We start from the raw sequence: 11246 nt of genomic DNA, 5'->3' as shown, positions 1-11246 counted from the left end.
CTCTCTGTCTCTGGAGGAGGGGGTCTCTCACTGACCTGCTCCTCTCTCTGTCTCTGGAGGAGGGGGTCTCTCACTGACCTGCTCCTCTCTCTGTCTCTGGAGGAGGGGGTCTCTCACTGACCTGCTCCTCTCTCTGTCTCTGGAGGAGGGGGTCTCTCACTGACCTGCTCCTCTCTCTGTCTCTGGAGGAGGGGGTCTCTCACTGACCTGCTCCTCTCTCTGTCTCTGGAGGAGGGGGTCTCTCACTGACCTGCTCCTCTGTCTGTCTCTGGAGGAGGGGGTCTCTCACTGACCTGCTCCTCTCTCTGTCTCTGGAGGAGGGGCTCTCTCACTGACCTTCTCCTCTCTCTGTCTCTGGAGGAGGGGGTCTCTCACTGACCTGCTCCTCTCTCTGTCTCTGGAGGAGGGGGTCTCTCACTGACCTGCTCCTCTCTGTGTCTCTGGAGGAGGGGGTCTCTCACTGACCTGCTCCTCTCTCTGTCTCTGGAGGAGGGGGTCTCTCACTGACCTGCTCCTCTCTGTGTCTCTGGAGGAGGGGGTCTCTCACTGACCTGCTCCTCTCTGTGTCTCTGGAGGAGGGGGTCTCTCACTGACCTGCTCCTCTCTCTGTCTCTGGAGGAGGGGGTCTCTCACTGACCTGCTCCTCTCTCTGTCTCTGGAGGAGGGGGTCTCTCACTGACCTGCTCCTCTCTCTGTCTCTGGAGGAGGGGGTCTCTCACTGACCTGCTCCTCTCTCTGTCTCTGGAGGAGGGGGTCTCTCACTGACCTGCTCCTCTCTCTGTCTCTGGAGGAGGGGGTCTCTCACTGACCTGCTCCTCTCTCTGTCTCTGGAGGAGGGGGTCTCTCACTGACCTGCTCCTCTCTCTGTCTCTGGAGGAGGGGGTCTCTCACTGACCTGCTCCTCTCTCTGTCTCTGGAGGAGGGGGTCTCTCACTGACCTGCTCCTCTCTCTGTCTCTGGAGGAGGGGGTCTCTCACTGACCTGCTCCTCTCTCTGTCTCTGGAGGAGGGGGTCTCTCACTGACCTGCTCCTCTCTCTGTCTCTGGAGGAGGGGGTCTCTCACTGACCTGCTCCTCTCTGTGTCTCTGGAGGAGGGGGTCTCTCACTGACCTGCTCCTCTCTCTGTCTCTGGAGGAGGGGGTCTCTCACTGACCTGCTCCTCTCTCTGTCTCTGGAGGAGGGGGTCTCTCACTGACCTGCTCCTCTCTGTGTCTCTGGAGGAGGGGGTCTCTCACTGACCTGCTCCTCTCTCTGTCTCTGGAGGAGGGGGTCTCTCACTGACCTGCTCCTCTCTCTGTCTCTGGAGGAGGGGGTCTCTCACTGACCTGCTCCTCTCTGTGTCTCTGGAGGAGGGGGTCTCTCACTGACCTGCTCCTCTCTCTGTCTCTGGAGGAGGGGGTCTCTCACTGACCTGCTCCTCTCTCTGTCTCTGGAGGAGGGGGTCTCTCACTGACCTGCTCCTCTCTCTGTCTCTGGAGGAGGGGGTCTCTCACTGACCTGCTCCTCTCTGTGTCTCTGGAGGAGGGGGTCTCTCACTGACCTGCTCCTCTCTGTGTCTCTGGAGGAGGGGGTCTCTCACTGACCTGCTCCTCTCTCTGTCTCTGGAGGAGGGGGTCTCTCACTGACCTGCTCCTCTCTCTGTCTCTGGAGGAGGGGGTCTCTCACTGACCTGCTCCTCTCTCTGTCTCTGGAGGAGGGGGTCTCTCACTGACCTGCTCCTCTCTGTGTCTCTGGAGGAGGGGGTCTCTCACTGACCTGCTCCTCTCTGTGTCTCTGGAGGAGGGGGTCTCTCACTGACCTGCTCCTCTCTGTGTCTCTGGAGGAGGGGGTCTCTCACTGACCTGCTCCTCTCTGTGTCTCTGGAGGAGGGGGTCTCTCACTGACCTGCTCCTCTCTGTGTCTCTGGAGGAGGGGGTCTCTCACTGACCTGCTCCTCTCTCTGTCTCTGGAGGAGGGGGTCTCTCACTGACCTGCTCCTCTCTCTGTCTCTGGAGGAGGGGGTCTCTCACTGACCTGCTCCTCTCTCTGTCTCTGGAGGAGGGGGTCTCTCACTGACCTGCTCCTCTCTGTGTCTCTGGAGGAGGGGGTCTCTCACTGACCTGCTCCTCTCTGTGTCTCTGGAGGAGGGGGTCTCTCACTGACCTGCTCCTCTCTCTGTCTCTGGAGGAGGGGGTCTCTCACTGACCTGCTCCTCTCTCTGTCTCTGGAGGAGGGGGTCTCTCACTGACCTGCTCCTCTCTCTGTCTCTGGAGGAGGGGGTCTCTCACTGACCTGCTCCTCTCTGTGTCTCTGGAGGAGGGGGTCTCTCACTGACCTGCTCCTCTCTCTATCTCTGGAGGAGGGGGTCTCTCACTGACCTGCTCCTCTCTCTGTCTCTGGAGGAGGGGGTCTCTCACTGACCTGCTCCTCTCTGTGTCTCTGGAGGAGGGGGTCTCTCACTGACCTGCTCCTCTCTCTATCTCTGGAGGAGGGGGTCTCTCACTGACCTGCTCCTCTCTGTGTCTCTGGAGGAGGGGGTCTCTCACTGACCTGCTCCTCTCTGTGTCTCTGGAGGAGGGGGTCTCTCACTGACCTGCTCCTCTCTCTATCTCTGGAGGAGGGGGTCTCTCACTGACCTGCTCCTCACAAGGTTTCTGATATTTTCCCTCTATGAGTTTTTCTGTTTTTTTTCCTTGTCTCCCTAGAGTTTTTAGGTTGAGGGGCAGTTCTATGGACTTATGTGAAGCCCTCTGTGACATTGTACAAAGAGCTATGCAAATAACATTGATTTGATACGACATAAAACTTAAGACAGATTATAGTTCTCTAGCATGTTCAGTGTGTGTGAGTGTGTGTGTGTGTGTGTGTGTGTGTGTGTATTACCTTCAGGTGGCATTTGCCCCAGAGTCAGAGTAGCGCAGAGCAGCAGACACAGGGTGAACATCATGTTCATGATGACAGGAGAAGATCCTGGACACCAGAGTACACTGGAACAACACCACACCTGAAGAGACAAGCAGAGACCTCTTAACCAGCAGGACACAGCAGACAAGCAGAGACCTCTTAACCAGCAGGACACAGCAGACAAGCAGAGACCTCTTAACCAGCAGGACACAGCAGACAAGCAGAGACCTCTTAACCAGCAGGACACAGCAGACAAGCAGAGACCTCTTAACCAGCAGGACACAGCAGACAAGCAGAGACCTCTTAACCAGCAGGACACAGCAGACAAGCAGAGACCTCTTAACCAGCAGGACACAACAGACAAGCAGAGACCTCTGTACCAGCAGGACACAGCAGACAAGCAGAGACCTCTTAACCAGCAGGACACAACAGACAAGCAGAGACCTCTGTACCAGCAGGACACAGCAGACAAGCAGAGACCTCTTAACCAGCAGGACACGGCAGACAAGCAGAGACCTCTGTACCAGCAGGACACAGCAGACAAGCAGAGACCTCTTTACCAGCAGGACACAGCAGACAAGCAGAGACCTCTGTACCAGCAGGACACAACAGACAAGCAGAGACCTCTGTACCAGCAGGACATAACAGACAAGCAGAGACCTCTGTACCAGCAGGACACAACAGACAAGCAGAGACCTCTGTACCAGCAGGACACAACAGACAAGCACAGACCTCTTAACCAGCAGGACACAACAGACAAGCAGAGACCGCTGTACCAGCAGGACACAACAGACAAGCAGAGACCTCTGTACCAGCAGGACACAACAGACAAGCAGAGACCTCTTTACCAGCAGGACACAGCAGACAAGCAGAGACCTCTTAACCAGCAGGACACAGCAGACAAGCAGAGACCTCTGTACCAGCAGGACACAGCAGCAGCCTAGATACCACAGTATTGGAACGTCCTGCAGATTCACTCTCTTTATTCAGCGAACTTCAGCACTAACAGGGCAGCTGGGACAGGTCGTGCCACAACAGGTCGAGGTCCACCTGCAGTCAGGGCGACCTTCGAAGGGCTCCACATGTCAGGGCACACAATACCCCCCCCACCCCCCATGTAGTTCAGCTAAGAAAAGGCTTTATTGGTCTGAAATACATGTGTAAATAGTCCAGTCAAGTAAGTTTATTTATAAAGCATATTTAAAAAACAGCCAAAGCTGACCAAAGTGCTGTAGTTAAAATATTGACAAACAACAAAGGAGATGTCATCATATTAATAATAATAATTAGGAAAGGAGGAATGTTTACCAAACATTGAGTTGAACATTAAATGCTAAGAAAAGGCACTAATACTTCATGGAATATTTATAATGTATACAGTATAATAATGTATATATATATATATATATATATATATATATATATATATATATATATATATAGTATTTACACAACAGGTTTTAAACAAAATCAAGAGATGTTAACAAAGAATGTAAACATGTCTATGAATAGATATGAGTAGTTATTGATGAATAAACCAACATCTGTCAAACTTGATAGATTTGCATCCCTTAAATTATAACACACTGTTAAAAATTGTGCTGCTATCATTTTTCATTCCTCATCATCACTTTGCATGAAGTGAAACTGCTAGACCAAGGAGAGGGAGAAGAAACAGGAAATTCATTTGTTGAATAAGATTATGTGTATTAATATATGTAGTTTGGTTTGAAGGTCAAATCGAACCATTTAATTGGACTCGGGATTTGGTGTTTTCAGATGAGAGATTTGGTCTCATTCGTAGAACAAGCTAAACTTGTTGTCAACCGATTTGTTGTCACACATGAGGTTTGTACCGAGTGTTGGTCAGCCTGCTGGAGATGATGCCAGAACTTTACTGCTCTTTTAAAAACTTTGTTTGTGCATTGGGAACAGCAAGCTGATGTATTTCCTATGTGTTTGCAGCTCTCAGGCTATCAGACTATCTTGCCCTACAACAACCTTCCCCCTCCACAACAGAGCCTGCGTATTTGCACAGTGATATAAGAGCAAAGCTCAGTATATTTCTACAGCAGTGTAGAAAACAATTATAGGCCTATTAATAATGTTTTCGATTAGAATTCTTCTCATTTTAAGTAAAAGATATGTATTTATTACTATTATAACTTTGTTTATCATCAAAGCAGGTGCCGTACCCAGAAGCGATGCAGCCAATCTGCAGAGAGCTTTAACAAAGCAAGGCCAGTTTATTTATATTGCACAATTCATACACCGCAGTAATTCAAAGTGCTTCATATAAGTACACAACAATGTGCTTCACATACATAAATACACAATGGCAATACAATGTGTAAAAAATACATTAAAAATAAATGAATAAAAGCAAAAGGTGATCATCAAAACATAATCATACCAAAGTGAATTATAGGAAATACACCCAATACTAGCTACGCCCCTCCCCCGGGACGAAGAAATCTTTTTCCTACCCCGCCGGCCGCCCCAACAGAGTACACGGAACGAGTGGCAAGAACACAACCGCAACACCTTTTTTTGGCCAGCAGAGAGCGCCAAACACAAACAAATTGCGGAAAAAGCCGCCCTCTCGGCGGAAAATGCCTCCCCCAACTTTGTGGCGCCCCGGGCGGCCCGTGCCTAAACCGCCCCTGGCTATTCACCTTATTCCGCCCCGCCCACTTTTTCCATCTTTTTGCACTTCTGTTGTATTTGCACTTCCGCTTTACCGGGGATATCATTAAATTCAACTGCCGAGAAGTCCCGCTGCTAAAATGTTAAATAATTTGGTGGATTTGTGCAAGATGTGTTATGTTCTACAACAAGTCAACAATAAACCCTTTCACTGGATGGCTTGAAAACGACTTTTAAGTGTTTATATAATTCGTTTGCCGGTCAGATCGCTGCCCTGCGCTCTGCTGTGCTGCGATAAGGCGTTACATTAGCCACAAACATAAGATGTTCTAACGATTTCACTGCAGGGCATATGCATTTGCTACTTTGTTTGAAAGATTAGGTCCTCTAGAATTCAGTCGTGTGATTAATTTTACAGTCAGTACATGTGGGCTATTTGAGATTTCCCCGCAAAACCGACCAGCTAGAACAAAAACAACTTTTTCATCGAGGTTCTTTGGTACAAGCTATATGCAACGTGTTAAAACTTACACGATATGTATCTTCCATTCTATCTAGTGGCAATTAGAAAGACGCATCTTCCATTGCTGCGTTGTTTCAAAAGCTTTAGCTACATTAAATTTAGATGCACTGCAGCAGTTGTTTTGCTCACAGCCATGCCCATACATTTGGTTATAATCTTGTATCTACTTATATCATGAATTGAGAACACTGAAACATGCTCAAATATAGCTAGTTTATCTCTTATTACACCCTTTATTGATACGAGCAGACACAAGGAAACATCTGTTTTTTTTTGTTATTCAGCGCCTTCAGCCAGGGACGCAGATCCTCAACTTTGGTTGGAGGTCGTCGGCCCACAACACTCAGACCTCTTCTTTCCATGGTCAAAACAATGATAATACAGGGTCTGATTCGATTTTCTCCACCTGTTATGGCAGCCACAAACTGCAGATGACGCTGCATCTTTATAGAGGGTTTTCACCGACGTCACGTTCTGGGCGGTAACACGGATGTGCGGTCAATGTGGAGGCACTCGGTGTAAAAAACTGAACGGAGTACAATGGAGTATTATGCGCTTTGAATACTTTAAGTGAATGTAGCCATGTCCAAACAACCGAAAAAGCTCATCAAAACGCGTCCAAGATGTAAAGGCATATAGGGAAGGACTTGGACCACAAGAAAATGCGTGATATTTCGAGAAATTACGATTTATTGGCGGTGCAGATCCCTGCGAGTTAGCGTAAGCTCCCTCTTGGATCCGTGACGACCCGGTGATTCTTCCTTCAGTTGCATATCCCGATATAGTCAACTACCTGGTTTTCTTGCCGAGCTCATACACAGCGGAAGACCTTAAATCCTACAAAGGTTTGGAGGCCTATAACCAGATGGTGTGTGGATGGGTGAGGGAGACGCAGTACCAAGTTATCAACGACCGTTGTGTTGTTAAGGCAAAAGTAAGTAATGCAATAACGTCTTTAACCAACCTAACATTAACTGTATGATATCATTGCGATACTCAAGGTGTAGCCAAGTGACTCTCAATTGTGTTTTTTCCCTGGTAGATCTTGGTTGAGCATTACCAATCGCTTGCCTCCTTTACTTTGATAATCTATGACATTCTTCTCCCTGGTTTTTAATAACTTTTGGAAGTCGATAATATTGCAAATGTTTTTCTCGATCTGTCCTATTGGTACAACTTGAAACACGGCAATAATTAACCCTTTTCCTTGAGATTTTCTGTAGTTTTTTATTCGTTTTATTTGACATTTGATTTTCATTTATTTATCCAGTAGTAAAGAAATGAACAGAGACAAGGAAATTATTAAGACTCTTCAAGAGTCGTTATTTGTGTTGGAATCAAAGCCATTTTAGCAGAACCGTGTTGTCTGCTTTTAATCAAAAGTAATTGGTTGCTAGGTCTCTTTCATATACCCGGACTCTGAAACACACCAGAGCCTGGATATATTAGACATTCTCTGAACACACCGTGAGAATAATTGAGAGCTAACTACAATTACATTTACATTTAGTCATTTAGCAGATGCTCTTATCCAGAGCCTACCATTTATTTTCATTTACAAAATGAAAAGAGATAAAAATGCCATATAATAAACAACTTACTAACCATGACCGTTCGGTCATGCTGGGAAATATCAAACCTCGGCTTTACTGTATTAAGTTTATTGAGTTAACTGATGAAAGTACAATTTTAAGGAAAACAAAGGTAACTTTTTCCAGACTTTTATTGCCCCCGTCCCAACTTTTTTGAGACGTGTTGCTGCCATCAAATTCAAAATTAGGCTTCCTTATTTTTTAGGCCAAGCCTACTTAAAATGTTACATTTCATCAGTTTACAAATTTGACATGTTTTAGGCTACATGTTCTATTGTGAATAACATAATGGGTTCATGAGATTTGTAAATCATTTGTATTCTGTTTTTTATTTAATTTTATTAACATCCCAACTTTTCTGGAATTGGGGTTGTATAAAAGCAATAAACCATTGGAGGGGTGATAGCCTACATCAAACAGGGTTGTGGTGATACGTTCCACATGCTGGTAGGTTCATGCTTTGATCAGGGCTGGACTGGCCATCTGGCATACCAGGCATTTGCCCGGTGGCCGACGCATTTTTGGTCCGAATTGCCAATATAAATTATAGGCTTTTTTTTTCTTTTTTGGGGGTGGGGGTCGGGCCAAGGCCCATAAAGAACTGACAGCAGCCCATTGGTTAACTTTCTTTATTGGCACTGGCCTGACCCAATCAAATCCAGGAACCCCCTTCCCCTGATTCATAATATCTCCTCCGCAGGCCCTGAGACACGAGTGGGTGGATAATGCGTAGCGTTAAAATGGAGAAACGATCACCAAAGCGCAAGGGAGGTGAGAAAAGTTAAGGGAGAATGTTAACTGACCGTTACCCAGGGCAACGCCACCTTAGTTACTGTTGCTACGTCCGACATAATTCCCGGAACTGTCAACCCAAAAGCCATAGCGAGTACGGGGATAAGCGCTACAGCTGTCAGTGTGAGTGAGGATTTTTGGAGTAATACCTCTGCGATATCTTCTAGATCCAGGCAGAAGGGACTGCAATATGCAGTGGAAGGATATATTCAAAATATTAAAGTTAGCAACGAAGGGGAAACAACAAAAATCGAAGCCAAAGCATACAGGTCTCAAGTAGCTTTGCCTGGCCAGGCACTTGAACAGCAAGCACAGGGTTGGGATACTCAGGAATAGACCAATTATTTGTTTGTAAACATTCGGGATGCACGTGCAATGTGGTTGCAGAAAACCGGGAAAAGATAGCATTTTAAATGGCAGAAGGACCACACGGATAATACAAATAGTTAGATTTAAAAAGTTCAAGGAGGATAGACTTTAAGAGAGAAAACAATTACCCATTGATCTGTCGCATCAGAATTTTGATTTGGGTCACGAAAGTCTTGAAATTTGAGTGAGAATGTCGCCCGGTACAGACCGCATAGTCGAGCGGCAACCATGTCTTCACGTCATGTCACAAAGTTCATTTTACAGTTTTACAGTCAATTCTACATCTAAAAAGTCGAGCAGGGCAGCTTTCAAGAGATATGGGAATTCTGCTTTTAGCCAGCTGGTCCGATTATTTTTCTGATTTGTTTAAACTGGCAATATGAGTGCGACTGCGTCCCCGTTAAACTGTTTTGATGTTAGCCTCAGTCAGACTCTCACTGGCAGTGTGCACAATGTTGTATTTCACTCCATACTACACCCGAAACGTCAGGGAGGACTGCCTAATGTAGACACGAGCCTGATGAAGATAGCCAGCATCTCGGATTTCTTTAACCGAACCTGTTTCATTCGTCAATTGCCTGAGAAAGCGACCTCCGTTAGCCAGGCTAGTTTTGCCCGATCACTTTGTCAGGCTATTTAAGGGTATCGGAGTCAAGTGACTTTTGTGCATCGACAAATGAAACGTGAATGTATTTGTCCAAAAGCCAAGAGCCTCAAAAGTTAATATCAAGCCCTGCAATCCAGTGGCCAGAGATATATGATGACCTAATCGACACTCCAAGTAATAGACCGGGGAGAAGTTCGTCTTTTGCAACCGACATGCGCGGTAGGGTGATAATTGGTCTATAGGTTGCCCACTCACAAAATTCTACGAAGATTAAAATAAGTTTATAATGGCATGTTGGGACGTTTTGTTCAACATTGACACCGTATTCTAAGCTCCTGGCAACTTGCTGGCGTTCGTTGGCCAGCTCAGCTTGCAGTTTTACAGACGTTAAAATTAACATTTTGATTTTAACATTAACAAATTTGTTGGAGTGACTAATTATGCACTAGTGGTGGTAATAATACTAGTTTACATGAACCATAACTGTTTGGGGATGTTCTCTCAACTAACATCTTAGATATGGTTCGCTAGTAGCTTAACGCTAGCTAGCTACCTCGGACAGACATGCTAGTGTGTTTGGTGATGTTCTCTAAATTAAGTTGGGAGTGGGGTCTCCCACACTGTTTAATCCACCGCCGGCACCTTCCCTCTTGAGTCTTTGGCTTTGCAATGGAAAAATACCACACCTCCCTCTAAACCTTTGGGATATCTAGTGTCAGATAGGCCCATGGGCACACCGTTTAACCATGTTGCTTCTGAGTCAAAGCTTGACGGACCTTCTCTTAGTAGCCGTTGCTAAGGATTACGATTACGATTGGACGAGGGTCGTTCTAGGGAGGAGTGTCGGGAACGGTCAATTGGATAATTGACAATTGATTGTGCTCCCAATTATTGCTGATGCATTTCAGGTGTGTGTCATCTGACTGTCTGTGTTATATAAGCTGATGCACCTGCACAAAATAAAATGTGTTTTCTCAGAACTTGCATCCAGTCTCTGCATGTTACTTGTGCTTCCAAGTTTGTGTATATTGAGTCGGTATATCTGGCAGTCAAGCTCTGTTCAACAGGGAAAAAGATACAAAATCTACAGGCGAATGCCACAAAATGTGCCAATTTCAAACATGTTTGGGGGGGGCTTTAGCTGCTTCAACATCAGCATTACATTTACATTTAGTCATTTACAATACGCACTTATCCAAAGCGACTAACAGTGAGTAGCTACAGACATTCCACCTGTAGAGGAAGGAGGACAGGTAGCTGGCTCAGAGAGGCAGAAACGTACTGACAGGGTCAGGAAAGAAGTGGAGGAGTAGAGTGACCATGACAGGGCCATGGGAGCGAGTGAGGAAAAGATGGAAGAAGGAGTAGGCCTAGTTGACGACGTGGTGAGGAATAGGCAAATAAACAGAAACTCAGGAAGGGAGGCAGGCTGTGTGTGTGTCTCTGTATTTAGCAGACACTTATCCAAAGCAACATAATATGAATCTTACAATAGTTAAAATGAACAGTGAACAGTTTTAAAAGTTGCAATACAAACTGGAGAGGGTACAATTTCTGGGGAAATTTTAGGGTGTGCTTGCTTGCATTGGTTGCAGGTGGGTCCATTTTCCCTTCTAGTGATATTTTCAAGCACTTGGCCTACTCATATTGCATAATTCATTAAGAACACCCTTTGAAATAAGCAAACTCCCTTTGAAACAAGCTACTGTAACAACATTGTCACTGGCAGTATTTCAGATGGAATTGCGATTCAAACAGTACCGTCTGCTAACAGAAAATAAGCCCTTCCAAAACGTGAATAAGTTTGATTAATTTAGGGGGACATGGCTAATTC

At 46.3% G+C, this 11246-nt stretch overlaps 1 protein-coding gene across 1 annotated transcript in view; it reads right to left on the bottom strand.

The window, feature by feature from the left end:
• Positions 1-3454, bottom strand: part of LOC146221626 (equistatin-like) — a 9147-nt gene extending 5693 nt beyond the window's left edge. Inside the window, exons 1-2 of the mRNA XM_084691083.1 lie at positions 3436-3454; positions 2863-2983 (exon numbers count right to left, since the gene is read on the bottom strand). Of these exons, the coding sequence (XP_084547209.1) occupies positions 2863-2932 (70 nt within the window). The 5' untranslated portion in view covers positions 2933-2983; positions 3436-3454. The remainder of the gene's footprint in view (positions 1-2862; positions 2984-3435) is intronic.
• Positions 3455-11246: the final 7792 nt, after the last annotated feature.

This window comes from Hypomesus nipponensis, chromosome 25, assembly GCF_054491055.1.
Source record: "Hypomesus nipponensis isolate SF chromosome 25, ASM5449105v1, whole genome shotgun sequence".
NCBI lineage: Eukaryota > Metazoa > Chordata > Actinopteri > Osmeriformes > Osmeridae > Hypomesus > Hypomesus nipponensis.
The sequence above is the reverse complement of the archived record's forward strand: the minus strand, read 5'-3'. Positions and strand labels throughout refer to the sequence as shown.